Here is a 15,276-nt window from a genome sequence, read left to right on the forward strand (position 1 = left end):
CTTTTTCTATTTAGGAACTAAACTTCAATCGAAATCATCATGGTTCGCTTCCAACTGAGAATTTTGTGCACAAGGATGTGTGTCTTTTCCAGCTGATCGGAAATACAACTGTAGTATGCTCTGAAGCACAGTCATACCAAGCTTGAGATGCTCAAAGAAAAACATCCACAATTACCTCTAAATCTTTTATTCTGACTGTGAAGTCATGCACAGCCCCTTGATCCACTCCAAGAGGAGCTCTCTGAACCATCTGAACCTCAGAAGTTTCAATCTGGCGTCGAAGTTTCTGAAGCTCCATCAGCAGCCAGGCCTCCTGCTTCTCATGTTCTCGGTTTCTCTCATTAACAATAATGGTGTTTGAGGAACCCACAGGACAGGTCTCAGTTGGGACCACTGTAAACCAAATTGGGTAAATGTCAGCTGCCAGAGAACTGAGCGCCTACATATAGAAAGCCAATGTAGTGCCCAAGTAACCTAAGAAATGAGTTTATCTGTAGAACTGAGAACTGGTAGAAGATCTGGGCCTTTATGCAGCTAATTTAAGGAATGAACTTTCTCCTTCCCAAAAAGACAAACTTGCTTCCTCAAATGCAGCAGTGATATTTTGCTTCCTAATAACTGAAAACATATCAGGTGGACTCAATTCCATTTTCCCAGCAAGTTCCATGAACTTTGGAGGGCTATTCCCAGATTCACACCAAAGGAAGGAAGAACAAAACATACTCTTCCCTGCCAGTTTTGTTATGGTGGGACACAGCAGTAAAATACTGAACGTTTCCATTTGTATGTTTATGAGAACATTTTCAAATAATAATAATTCACCACCACCACCTTGAACAAAGAAATCCAAGCAGTCCAATCTCTACAAAAAGCAAGAAGATGACAAACCTGTTTGTGGCTGCCGTGGTTGGTTGGGCAGTTGTATAATCAATGTTTGGTAGTGTTTCTGAGCATCAGTGAACTGAGTCTGGATCTTTCGTTTATCTTCATCACCAAACATCTCTGAACCTTGGCTGTTCCTGAGGAATTCTTGATAATGGATCTCCAGGTCAGTTATAATTTTCTGGTAGTCTTCCTTACGCATTGTTTTCAGCTGAAATGAGGAAGAAGAGAACTTAGAAAAAAGAACAAAACAACTGGGGAAGCTTTATGACTAGTTAATCGTTAAGGAACAATCTAATATTCTTATATTAAAAAAACTCCAAAGAAATCACATTTTAGAACAAAACCCACCTGAGCTGCCTCTAAAAGTATGGTGCTAAAAGTGTCTTTTGAGCTGATCTATTCCTGTTATAACCATTTCATAACTTAAGAATAGTTTGAAATTCTACCTCTTACTCTGTCTATTCATGCCTTTGCATAGAGGGAACAAGTACAGCAAGTATGAAATATATCTCCTTAGCTAATCTTCCTGTTTATCCATACCATGTTTGAATGGGAAAGCATTTTGCTTCTCCTTTAATAAAACAGCAACATTCGCATGTAATATAACTGCTGGCACAACCCAGCAAAAAGAAGATCCATGGTTTTGCAGAACATACGTTTGCACAGGTCATAGCAAGCATTGTTTGGGACAAGAGAGGTCAGGTCATGGATGACCCTAGTCTACAGGTAAGGCCAGCTGGCATCTTACCTTAGCAATAGTCATCGCTCTGATCTTCTCAATGTCGATCATGCAGTAATGCCAAGACACCAGGCTCTTCATGTTAATATACAGCTGGTTCCACAAAGCTAAAATAGCTTCATAGTACTGCTCAATTCTGAGATAAGAAAAGAATTTCCATGGTCAAAATGCATCTGTCCTTGTAGCATAGCTACAAAACATCCCAAGAAACATCCATCAGATGTGGAGTGTGTTAAGGCTTGTTCTCTACTTGAAAAAATCTCAGAAATTAGTTTATCCATGACTTTTGTTATTAGAGATGAGAAAAATCTTGTAGAAGTTTTAAATATTGCCAACCTAGCAAAAACTTTAAAATAGGTTTTAAACATGCCAACCTAAATCCCAGCAAGCTTCACTGAAGTCAAGGGTCTAGCCCTTAATCTTCCATCCTGTAAGGGTCAGGGTGCACTCTGATCAAGGCAGAAACCAGATTTTGTAATTGGCTACTATTTTTAGAGAGCTATTCTACCTAATCCCAGTGGTAGGTGTCCAAACCCAGGCAGCAACTCACTTGGTAGCAAGATCCACTGCTAATGGATTTGGGGGTGGGATGATAAGACTAACAGATGGCACCAGCATATCCACTCCTCCAGGGCCTGTCACCAGCCACTTGCTGCGCTCATTATTGTCCTTCAGGATACATTCATCTCCTTTGCGCACTGTTTTCTGTAAGGAACACACAAAAAAACATTTTTTAATTTACTTTAGTAAGATGGGGTTTCTAGGAGAGACAGACAAGGAAGATGCATCTAGATCACAGAAGTGGAAGTGCTTCCCAGATGCTAGGTCTGGGTGTGCATCTTGCCTTCATAACAGGGCAAGTACAGATCAGCCTCTTCTCCCTGAATCTGGTTTCCACATGAACAAAACCCAAGGAAACCAAGTGGGAGCCACAAAACACCCTGAGCAGTTGCCAGCCCAGGTCATCATCAGACTCTGAGCTTGCCATGACAAATATCAAAGACTAAATATGGATACACAGCCACAGTAAGCTATGCAGCCATGTATGGCTGGAAGCCAGAGAGCTGGAGGCATATGGATGCCTAGTGCTGCACCTATATTTGTGATGGGACTGGGAGCAAGTGCAGCAAAGCTAGATCCACCACCTGCCAGAAATCCTGACACCATGCAGCCATGGATGTTGCCACAGTGCAGGTTACAGCCCACTCACATCCAAGATGGAGAGACTCCTCCTATAATTTATCCAGACTGGACTCTGCCTGTATCACGTCTCCACAGCCAGCAAATACAATTTTTGACATTAACTAGTAAAAGGCCATGGGCTTTGCATTGATCTGAGCACAGAGTGCCTCCAGACTAGTCTGGGCTAACTTTCGTCTGAGCAGCATTTAGCTTGCTTAAAGTAAGACTGATTAGCAAGTAGTCAGGTAACTTGCCTAAATTTGTGTACTTTTCCTTATAGTAACAATTAGTTACTCTATGTGGGCTGAACTCCTGTGACTCGAATAAAATGTGGTATGGAAAAGTGCAGACACAGATTGAACAGCAGAAACCTCAGACTGTAAATACAAATCACAGTGGCCAATTACTGATTGCTACAAGAGTGCAACCTAATAAATCAGGTAAAACAAGTTTTACAGATAACTGAATAGAAAAGCTGGGTAATTGGGAAGCAGTGAAGAGAAACACCATGTAAGCAGAAAACACATCTAAGCCTACTGTTAAGAAAAAAAACATAGAAATAAGCCAAATCAGCCCCAGTGCTGAGGAAGAAGAAAAACCATGAGTTTCGTACTCCATCCAGCAAAAAACTGGGGATACCAATGACTCACTGTATATTCCTCACCTTTTGTTAGATGAAATGGTAACCTAAGAACCCAGAGGGACATTGGAAAGGTGAACAATCATCAAAAAAAAAGGGCGTAGATGCTGAGAAGCAGCTGTATAACAATTTTAACCCCATTACCAATAAGACTTTTCTGTGTTAACTTGAACTGTGAGTATCAATGCTATTTAATGGACGAATACTAATAATTTAGACTACACTTGTTAAACAACCAGAACCTAGCTTATTTATTCATAATTGCAAGAAAGTCAAAGCTTTTTTGTCAAAGAAATGCTGACCAAAAGCAAAGGGACTATACCCCTCAGCTCAACAATTTGTTTACTATATCATTTGCCATGTTCTAATTTACATGATATGTGTTCTCAGCCAGAAAGGGATACAATACCAGATCCTGTTTGTAGTCACAAAGAGCCTTGAGGATAATGGGCTTATTACTCCGGTAGTCTGGGTTACGTGGCTTCAGCTGCACAATCTTCTTGGATTTATTCACCAAACTCTGCACTTGCCTCTTGTATTCAAGAATTCTCTCTCGTTCATTCTGCAAAGATTAATTGTATGTTAAAAAATCATTCTAAAAAGAAACCACATCTACTTCCCACTGTTTTATTAAGAGGGATACATCCGGAGCTAAAAGTAGGCAAAACTTCCTTTAGCTCCAGTGGGATAAGCCTTTGGCCTATAATGAAAAACTGCAGTTTTAAAAAAAAGGGAAGAGAAACATCAAACTAAGTATCTTTGTAGCTCTGGCAAGGAAGTGTTTCATACAGATCTGTAATGTGATTGAAGTGATGCTTAAGAAACAGAGGCATAAATGGAAAGAATCTATTATAACATAGATGCTAACAAAAACCCCTGTAGAACTACACTCTCAAACCTAACTTCATCAATTGACTTTTTACATCACTGACCATTTTTTCTCTGGTATATTCAAACTGGAATCGCAGTACCTAATTCATGATGAGGAAATACTTAACTAAAAAAAGCTGAGTTAAATCATTTCAAAGAGACTACAGTGATATAGTGACACAGTGAGTAATTATTTGAATGCACTTATCCTTTGAGGCAGAATCTATTCTACCACCTATGTATGAAAGTCTTTTTTTAATTTGTTAGCATGTCAGAAACTTTGGAATTTGTTGGGCTCATTCCAGGTTTAAAAAGAAATCAGAGTTCCCAAACAGTATTACATGAATTGGAATATCACTGATCTGTCTGTAGGCTTTACTAAGAAATAGGCAGAAATATGCTGTTATGGTTTCAAGTTCATACAGTACTGTATATAAAAATTGCAGTACACCTGGGTTTACATCTGGCATCTGAAGGGGGCAACTGATTTCCAAGGAAAGCAGAACATAACTTGTCAGGTGGGTGTGACAGTACCTCCAGCTCTTTGATCTGCTCCAGTAAAGACTGCAGTGACATGCTCTTATCACAGATGAACTTCTTTCTGATGGAGTCTTGTAAGTTTTTCAAGTAGCACTCCGTGGCTTGGGCCTCTTCAAAGAACTATTGGAGAAAAGTTGTGATTTCAGTCATATACAGCTCTTAAATATGTCTGCTAAAAATCCACAGATTCTTTTCATGAGAAATCCCAGTTCACATCTGGCAGAATGGTAGAATTTACAGTATGGTAACAGTGTGTTATACATATTTAAGCATGCATTTAGAAAGATTCAGAAAGGTACAGAAAAAATATCTATGATGGGATTCACTCTTTTTAAAAAAGTAGTGTAAATTCTCCACATCACTACTCACCTGAAAGTAAGCTGCGTTCTCTTTCAGATGAACATCAATGCATTTGGTGATCTGAAGAATCCAGCTCCACTGAGTTTGTAATGTATCCATGTAGGCCTAATAAAAATAGCAATACACAGAACTCAAACCATCACACTGATCTCTCTCCTGTACCTAGACTCAAGCAAAACTATTTATGCTCCACATAAATGCAAATGAAAAATCTGCTACAACAAACTCATGCAAATAGTTCCCCCACTTCTATGCATCTACCTAAGCGAAATGAGTTAAATGCCTGCTTGTGGGATGCAGAAATTTGTTCATTACTTGAATTTTGTTTTATCAGCATAAATCCTGAACTACATGAGTGAAAAGGGATGAAATGCACAAACAGTAGTGCAAATAAAATGTTTCAATTGCAAATTGTCATGTTCTTCTTCCAAGGAACAATATCACACATGATTTTTTTATGATGGCTATTTTTAAATTCAAACTTCTTAAGTAGTCCTCGTGTATATTCTTTAGAAAATTACACACGACTCTTACTTCGCTGTTGGAGCTTACAAGGATCTTTCCTTTAAAGCAGAAACAGACCACAGAAAAAATATGAACAGTGATTTTATACAACATGTTAACAAAGTAAATACATTGAAAAGGAGGAAGGACTAATTTATTTTTTTCCCATTAGCTGCTTTCAGTTTCATGGTTCTTAACAGAGTCTGAACTGTAGCAACTGTAACAAAATTTCCTAATAAAATCAGATTTTCCAAATTGTTGCAGCTTTTGTAATTGAAAGGTAAATGCACATCAAGCTGTGAAAACAGAACTGTCTTGGATAAGCTGCAGAAATGCACTATGAATTTCAGTTGCAGAAAGTATTTGCACCTGGATTAAACATAAACCCTTAATAAAGGGTGTGGCTTTCTTCAAAACATGCCTACTGAGATAGCAGAAGAACAACCACATACCTTCCCACCATAAATTCCTCTGCACTGTAGTCAATTCAGGATACAGCAATTTCAATACACTCAGACAACATTCTAAGCCTTGTATTACTTTTTACATGCATCTATCATCAAATTTGATAGCAATGAGAGCTCTCAGCTCGTAAGAAGTCTGCACTTGTTGTGGCCAGGTTTGTAGAAGAAGGTAGGAGCATTTACTACAGCAGCTCCATAAAACATGGACATGCTTTTTTGTAGGCAAACCCTTCTCAGGTCCAAGTGTAGCATTTCATTTGCAGACTTTCACTGAGAACTTTTCCCATGTAGCAATGGAAGGAGCAAGTGAAATCATGCAGTCTAACTCACCTCGATTTTGTCTGAAGCAGGGTGCTGGTTGAGTACTAGCTGGTCACTTTCTTGCTTAAGCTTATTGAGTTCTTTTTCTTTCAGCTCCAGTTCACTCATGCGTTTCTAAACAACCAAAACACAGCATTAAACAAGTCCCCAAACGTATGATGCACAGGATGATTTACTTAAAAATTTCCAGATAGTTGTGGTAATGTAAAATGATTCCTGCTAACACTACATAGTAATCCTATTCAGTATACTGAAGTTATTTATGAAGACAGTAGAATCAAAGAAGGTACACTCATCTCAGTTCTAGTCTCTACACCTGCTGCTTCACAGAGCAAAGCATCCAAAGTTCTGCTTTTCCTAGGAACAATGGAAGCAAAAATGACTGCGTTTTGCAACATCCAGAACAACTGAACTAAAATATCAATACCTCCTTAATAGTGTGAACTTTCATTCCTTTTCCAATTTGATGATCAGCACCAATATTGGTTAAAGAAATGCACGTGCTCAATTACCTACAGAAGGCAAGCAGCAGTGCAAACTACCTCTGACTGTGCACTCAACATGGTGCTGGCAAAACTGCCAGAGGAAGAGAGCAGTTCCCTCTGGTATAGTTCTACTTCCTCATCACAGACAATCAGGGCCAAACATGGGGACACCCCTAAACCCTACATAGTCCTGACAGGGAGAATTAAACTGCTTGATTCAAGTCCCTCGGTTTAGCTTGCCAACATAATGACTGTGTGCGCAAGCTATATGTGATTACTGTCCACAGCAGACAGTACTGATAAGGCCAGCTTCTAAGATCAAAAGAAACCATGACAACTAGTTGAAAGGGAGCACAATCTTCCAATAGGTGTCCCATCTTGACTCAAAATGTTGTCACACAGTACTTGATCCAAAAGTGTTGATAAAATTCCTCAGGCACTTCGAAAGAGTAAAGAAAGGACTACATTGTGATCAGCCCCCCACCCTGAGCCAGGCTGTTCCTCCCTCAGTATCCCAGAAGAGAAACATGGAAAACATGGGGAGTTTGAGCTGTCTTACAGAGAAGGCCTCCTGCTTCCTGGAGATGTCAGTGTTTCTGTCACTCCAGTCATAGAGAAGCTCCTCTTCCTCACAGTCATTGATCCACATGATCTCTCTGCTGGTGGCTTGGATGAGGTTCTGGAATTGACGGAGCTGATCCATTCTCTCAAAGGAGTATTTCTGCAAGAAATTCCAAAAATGAGAAACCTTAAACACAGAAATGCCTCTGCTGGGTGGAGAAGGGAGGCCAACATGACCTTTTCTTTTCAATAAAAAACTAAAATAACAGTAAAAACCACACATCTGGTAATATGGACAGCAGGTAATGTGCTTGGGTTTACTAAGCTATGAAACCTGCTGGCAATGGACACTAGACAATATGTCTAGATTTACAGAACAATGGGAACCTGAAGTCAGCAGCATTATTTCAAACATAAATGTAGCAGACATGTAGACAAGCAAAAAGGCACGGATGAAAATACAAGAAATGCCTGAACATTTAAGATCACTTTTATTTGCACCTCAGTACATCCTTGATGTTGTAGCAGCACCTTTTACACAGATGACACTTCATGAAAAGATTCCGTCTCTGTTCTCACATCATAACACACATCCTGTTGCTCGAAATGTGTACAGGACTCAGCTTCTAATCCCAAGGTTTAAATCTACCATTTGCACAGAATGTTCACTGTATTTTACATGAAGTCCAAAGTGGGAGCAACGAATGTGGTTCAAATCCCACCTTTGAGTAACTTTTTAACCTTCACAACCCAATCTAACGGAAGGTGCCCTTGTCCATAGCAGAGGGTTTTGAAACTGGTGATCTTTAAGGTCCCTTCCAACCCAAACCATTCTATGATATATATACTAACTTCATCACTATATTTACTCCCATTAAGGAGGTAAAGTTCTACTCTTCACCTGCTTAGTGACCAACTCCCTTCACCATGTGCAAACTAGAAACTTTCTTGTGAGAGTAAGTCAATTACACACCAGGTAATGAATTAATCTCAAGTTCATGACTCAAACTGAACCTTGTAGGAACTACAAACCACTGTCAGTTTACTGCAGAATAGGATTATCTAAATATTCATCTGTCACTCTGTTGAAACCTGGAGTGTCCCTTGACTATCACACCGCTGTTAATAAAGCAAAACCAGCATTCATCATAGAGGGTTTCAGAAATAAACACATCTCATGCTCACCAGCAGTCCTTCATATTCCTCCTCCAGCTGATGAACCGCCGCCTTCTCCCGCTGAAACAGAAACAGCAAATATTTAGTGAGCCTTTTACAAGTTGCCTATATGCTGGTATCTCCTTCAGACTGTCAGTACCATATGTTAGAACTACAGGTGGTACTCTGCAAATTTCTATGACTCAGAACTTGCACAGCCTTGGAACTGGGATTCCATAGGGCCAGACTATCACCTTGCCTATCTGGAGTGGAAAGGAAAAGGAAGTAACACCCACTCTTCAGCTTGACTGGGAGACCAGAGCTCCAGAATGAAGTACTTTTTTTTTTGATCCAACTTTCTTTCCTCCTGTCCCTGTGAGCGATTAACAGAAAAGAAGAATGGGAATGAAGTAAACTTCCTCTCTCCTATACCTAGCTGCTGGGCTGGTAGGAGAGAAAGTTAACCACTGCATTTTCAGTGACTTTTGTATTCCAATCACAAAATCCAGAGGGGAAGAGAAGCTTCAGAGGGGAAAAAAAAAAAAAGAAAAGAAAAGAAAAAAACCCCAAAACAACCAAACAAAAAAAAAACCCACCCAAAACAAATACCCCAACACCTAAGAAAAGCTCTAAGCTTGGACATTTTCCACAGAAACTCCCCCACTACTCAAGGTGGTATCTAAGCACCCACCTTATCCTTTTACTTGCTTGTTTTAATGTACCTAAACAGGAAGTGAGAATAATCATTCTTAGCCATTCTTCTCACAAAAAATGTTGCCATATTTATTTGCAAGCCTTGGTATACAACAACAAAATGTTAAATAGCTACCAAAATTTCATTTTCAAATTCTGGGGAAAGGAGTGGAACACAAAATAATAACAAAATAATAAATACTAGGGTTGAAAGTGGTTGCTGTTGTGATACCAGTACTTTCTGAAGAGAAGCTGAATTACTCAGCATTCCTTTTTGTAGTGGAATACTGGTGAGCCAATGATATAAATCTAGACTAAGCAACATGTAAGGGAAGACAGTAATTACCAGATCTGTTTTGACTTTGTCCAGGTGCCAGCGATAGTCTCCAATGGCATTGTGAGTTCTCCTATGGTCGCCAATTTGTTGCTCAATGGATGCTGCATCAAACCCCCATTTCACTAGCTCCATTTCAGCCTAGGAGAAAGAGACAGTATTTGCAGTTTCATTCCCAACATTATTATCTAAATTGGAGCATAAAGGAATTGAACTGAAGGAAACATGACTACGCAGTAGATAGTAAACTGTACAAAGGGAAGCTCAGGATAGAGGGTTACAATTTCATTAAATTGTAATCACTTAAACTGTGTGACAGGCTCCCAAAGTAGAAGAAACAAAGTACAGAAAATATTTAAGTTGCTTAAAACTAGACAAGATGAAGCACACTCAGTAGTGTAGTTTTCTTTGGACCAAACTGTTTTCTTTGGACCAAACTGTTCTCCTATGTGCTACAGTATAGTTACATTGTTATCACTCTGAAAACAAATTATGACTTTATCAAACAATGCTATTCATGCAGTTCATGTGAAAATACCCAGAGTCAAGTTCTGTAGCCAAGTACACTGTACTTCCATTTTAACTACACCCATGTAAACTACAATAGCTTCAGTTCAGTGCAGTCAATCTAAATGAAGAAACTGAAGATACACTGGAAGTATTACAGAACATGTTGTTCGTTTTGCATTTTGGCAATATTTATTGTAGGATGCTGAGTGAAAATCTCCAGGAAAAGCCTTTGAAAAAAAAAGTAACACACCTGGATAATTACTAACTTTAAAAACTTCATTGCATTATTTTCAAATATTAAAAGCCACTGAATTCACAGTTCAGCTCCTCAAACTCCAAATCGTCTTTTATGCTGTGAAGACACACTCCATCTATATCTGAATGCCTGTCTGCACAGGCACACGGTAAAGAAATAGGTATCTTAATCTTGGGTTAGGACCGAATTTGGTAATTACCAGCCTGAAGCGAAATCTCTGTGAGTCAACAGATAACAATAAAGGCCAAACTACTCTCAAGCGTAGGGGTTCAAAGGCAGTGTTGAAAATGATCCAAGAAGCAAAACCATTTTGCATCCAGCCACCTGAAAGTTACAGGACTTTGACCCTTCTCATTGTATTTAAACAGCCCAAAGACTCTGTAGCAACAGTGGCAGCCCTGGCTGACTGCCAGAATGCGAACAAAGGCTGTCCGGATTTCACTGCACTTTCCCTAATTCTGCGCTGGGAATTTGACCAAGCCTCCTACCACCTGATTCTCCTGTCAGCAAACCATCCAGACAGAAAACAGAAAAACACCAGCAGAAAACCACAGCTGCTCAGACCTTTTTCCCACATCCCATTTTGTTACTAGGGCAAATGTTATTCTAGTCCCAACGTTAACAGGTAATGGGACACAGTGAGGCACGAAGGGAAGAAGATGCATGGTGTAAAGTTCAAAATTAATTTTCCCTAAAAAAAAACTCAAAAACCCAACGGGGAGCTAAGCACTTACTGTCCCCACGTCAGCTTTGCATTAGGGACTGAAAAAGGGAGAGGGAGAGCCTTTTACTTTCACAGGAGGTTTTGTGTGGGAACACAGCTATAAAGCACTTGCTTATGCTTCCTGTGCTTGACAAGGGGGTGTCTGACCTGGGTGTCATGTGGTGTCTTAGGGAGGTGCAGTATGTTCACCATCTTTCAGCGCTGGAAGCATGCCTAGTGTCTGTTCAACATCACTCCTCAAACTATGGCATGTCTGACGATTAGCCTACTCTCCCACAGAGTGTGTAAAGCAATCATGTCCACTGTCACTGCCCAGGCACAATCCTTATCCATGTTACCACTCAAGGACTGCACCTCCACTTCCCCATCTTCCTTTAAAACATGTCACGCTGTGGGAGGGCACTGAAAAACTAGACTGTGACCAGCACCCACATAAAACTATGGCAGCTGTACAGAGCTCTCCTCATCTGGTTTACATAGCAGCCACCTGGCAAACACCATATGCAGATAACAATGACAGGATCACTAAGCAACAACCTAATAGAGAGAGATAAAAATATGCAATTTCAATCTACAAGGAGCCTGCAAAGTATAACTTAAGCCACCTTATTCCATGCTCCCTGTCTCTCAGAAAGAGCTGTCCAACCACAAACAAACAACTTTCACTGCAGCACCACAAAAACAGACTATGAGCATTCAACATCCGTTTTCTACTCCAGGTTACACCATCAACAGCTGTGCACAGGAAAATTTATTCTGGAAATGCAACAGATAGCAACATCATTTCTGTGTGTCTTTCAGCAGTGACTTCTGAAAGCCTAGTCCTGTGGCAATAAGCTCTGTCTTCTGGCTCCCACTGAGATAAGGATAGGTTAGAGGTGGGGAACAACTGTAAAATACCAGACAATGGTTAAATCTGTAAAGCTGGTCCTATCTGTGTAAAGGGTTAAAATAAATATGAATCATAAAGGAAATCTGTGGAAGGAAGGAAGGAAATATCAAGTGTAATAATCCCTAATGCAAACATGGCAGTCTTTGTTATGTTAACAGCTGTGTCTCATTTAGTTTTCAAAGCTAGCTTCCATGCTTTTTCCTCTACAAAGACGACCCCAAAATTCACTATATATTCAATTTGAGGGTGGGGAGGGAGGGGAAATTTGGAATAATATACTAGCATTCACATGTGCTTTTAATTTTCTACTGGCATCCAAAATATTACTGCGTGTGAGGTGATATTCATAAACACCACCAGGTCTTCATACTGCCTCTGGGCTTTGCACGGATTTACCTTCTGCTGCCTCATCCAGTTTAAACATTCACTTGTGACACGTTTCGTGTACTCGTCCCAGCCTGAGCCACTCTGAGAGGAGTAGCAACCACCACCTTTGGAGCTGGCCCTCCTGGCACGGGGAACACTGATGGCTTTGTACAGGGCACGCATTTGCTCTTGAAGTTGAAGCAGCCTGAAAGGGAAGGAACCACTTAGTGTTTATCAGGAAAACACCCAGAAAACATTAAAAAAAACACAATTCATCTCTCCTACTGGACCACCAAGTATTCAAAACAAAGTGCTGAAAGTACAGGCTGTGGAAAAAATATGCTGACTACAATTTCATAGAGACAACCAAGGTGTGAAATTTAGTAAGAAATATATTACTGCAAGGCCCTTATCCATATTAGCAAGCCCCAAAGAGATTTAGTTCCACCTTACTGGTTTCTGTCACATCCTGCAACACCAGAGAAGGCAAGCACTTGAGATACCAGAAACTTATCAGCCACATTCCCTCCCCCATTCCCTGGCAATACCTTTTCTGATACATGTCACAGGGCTGGCCCATCTGCCTCATCTCTCTGATCAGCCCATCCAGGATATCCATTTGGTCATTTGCCTGTGCAAAACACTCTTCCAGATCCCTGTTCCCTCTAATTTGGACACCATCCCCATATTTCAATTCCTAAAACAAACAAACCAAACAAAACAAAACAAGATGTGAGATTAAATTAAATATTCATCATCTAAGCTTCAGCTTCGTTGTTTTAAAAGAGATGTTATGAGGACTGATCATTTTTAGGAAGCATGATAGTTTTCAACTGCTAGGTCTCTGATTGCCAGCTTTAACTGGCAGAAGGCAAATTAACAGAGGATCCACAGTCATTAGAAAGTCCTTATTATAAATAAAACATGAAAAAACATTATTAAAACATAGTACCAACCAAGCCTTTCCATGAAGAACAGCACATCCTGATTGATGTTTATTTCAGCAGAGCCAAGACTTCACACAGTGTGCTAAGTTTTTAAGACCTTATGCTTTTGTGTTTAGAGGATGAGAAGCAAACACTGTCCTAGTGGGAGTTCGTGGATATTGCTCCTGGTTTTTCAAAAGTTTCCCTGAGGTTCTAAGACTTTCCTCCCCTGCAAAAACACAGACTGCACCCTGTCTGCCTAGAACCAGCCCCATGCCCTGTCATATTTGCATCCCACCTTATCACTCAAAGTCTAGGCAAATTCTTCATGCACCGTCTCAGCACAGAGGACCAGCATGGTCATGGTGCTTCAAGGAGGAAGGTGTGCTTTTTGATCTCATCCCACACTGAAACAGCCACGCTGATCAAAACATAACCCAGCTGTGATTTGATTTTGCAAATAAAATATTGATGGACCTCATTACTTTGTACCTCAGGAAGAAAAGAAAAAACCCAAAGTAAGCAACGTATGTTGTGGCACCAAGCTGGAACTAAGCATCATGTTCTTTTAACTTCAGTGGAATAATATTAATCCTTAACATGATGTAGTGTTTACTCTGGCATTGATTTTTACATAAACATGCTCACACATGCTCTATCTCTGAAAATGAAATGAACTGCTAACGATAGAGTTCATTCCCAAAAGAATTTTCTGTTCACAGAGTGTCCAAAAGTGTGCATTAAATCACATACGCTGCCAGAACTGTGAATGGGCTTTGCATCTCAGTGGCCTCAACAGCAGGATGTACTCACCACCCTGCACCTTCTCTGACTTCAGCAGGAACAGAGGACATCCCACGTTCACCGGGACTGAATCTAGAGCCAATGAACAACCCACCCCCAGGTGCTATGGGTTTATATCAGTGTAGTGTATAGCAAAGATCATCTGTATGCATTTAGGGTGAAACAGACCAGAAGATTTTAAGCAAGTTTCATGTGCTACTTTAGGAATCCTCTGGAAAAATAAAATCAAGGTAATAAAGGTTTTTTCTCTGGTGGTTCAGGTTCATTATGGCCCAGAAAATGATGACAATATTTTACAGGACACACTAAGAGAGCGTAAGTGGTCATAACATTATTAATATCTGTTTATACTGACAGTGGTCTTGATCTAAAACTGAAAAATAAGATGTAGTAGAATCTGTCTGAAGGGTGGTTTTGTTGTTTTGTTGGGTTTTTTTATCAAGAAGTCCCCCTTTTCTTAATCAGATGCATTTCAGTTTTACTGAACACTTGAGTGCAGACAGAAGAGGGAGACGAAGGAGGCATGCTACTGCACTCCCAGTTGCCTCACACAAACAGCTGAAAGGGGAGAAAGGAGATGAAGAAGCAGAGCCTGTGACTCCAGACAACAATGCAGCATTCATTCCCTGTAATATTCATAACCACTTTTGATAAGAAGAACAAGAAGCACTCACGGGTTGTACTATGAGCTCAGCTCGCATCAGGCAATCCGAACAGTTTTGCAAAAGCTCCTGGATGGTGTTCTGGCGTCTGGACACTGTACAGGTCCCATTCTGACTGTTGTGGGGCAGAAGAAGAAGATGAAGTAAGTACCGAGTAATCACACACTTTGAAGACACAAGAAATAGGGATAATCCACCTCATTTAGCTTCACAGAGGCACACATGCTTTATCTGGCCCTCCTGCATGACTGCACTGTGAAGTCTTAATGCCGACTCCATGATTTCAGAGCAACTTTACAATTCTGTAACAGCAGGCATGGACTGACTTCACCACAGCATAGAGCAGAAGGCGGAAAATGGCATGCCACAGACAACAAAGTTTTTTCCCCCAGTATTGGTATGT

The 15,276-nt window shown here is 40.2% G+C and overlaps 1 protein-coding gene across 1 annotated transcript in view; it reads right to left on the reverse strand.

Annotated features, from left to right (window-relative positions):
- DSP (desmoplakin) overlaps positions 1 to 14,981 on the reverse strand; it is a 28,185-nt gene extending 13,204 nt beyond the window's left edge. The window contains exons 1-14 of the mRNA XM_010014370.1: positions 14,886 to 14,981; positions 13,030 to 13,178; positions 12,512 to 12,686; positions 9,746 to 9,874; positions 8,737 to 8,787; positions 7,550 to 7,711; positions 6,515 to 6,619; positions 5,226 to 5,321; positions 4,851 to 4,976; positions 3,856 to 4,008; positions 2,175 to 2,329; positions 1,634 to 1,760; positions 889 to 1,093; positions 176 to 393 (exon numbers count right to left, since the gene is read on the reverse strand). Coding sequence (XP_010012672.1) covers positions 176 to 393; positions 889 to 1,093; positions 1,634 to 1,760; positions 2,175 to 2,329; positions 3,856 to 4,008; positions 4,851 to 4,976; positions 5,226 to 5,321; positions 6,515 to 6,619; positions 7,550 to 7,711; positions 8,737 to 8,787; positions 9,746 to 9,874; positions 12,512 to 12,686; positions 13,030 to 13,178; positions 14,886 to 14,912 — 1,878 coding nt within the window. The 5' untranslated portion in view covers positions 14,913 to 14,981. The remainder of the gene's footprint in view (positions 1 to 175; positions 394 to 888; positions 1,094 to 1,633; positions 1,761 to 2,174; positions 2,330 to 3,855; positions 4,009 to 4,850; positions 4,977 to 5,225; positions 5,322 to 6,514; positions 6,620 to 7,549; positions 7,712 to 8,736; positions 8,788 to 9,745; positions 9,875 to 12,511; positions 12,687 to 13,029; positions 13,179 to 14,885) is intronic.
- Between the last annotated feature and the right edge of the window lie 295 nt (positions 14,982 to 15,276).

Source organism: Nestor notabilis, unplaced genomic scaffold (genome assembly GCF_000696875.1).
Source record: "Nestor notabilis isolate BGI_N333 unplaced genomic scaffold, ASM69687v1 scaffold17035, whole genome shotgun sequence".
Taxonomy (NCBI): Eukaryota; Metazoa; Chordata; class Aves; order Psittaciformes; family Psittacidae; genus Nestor; species Nestor notabilis.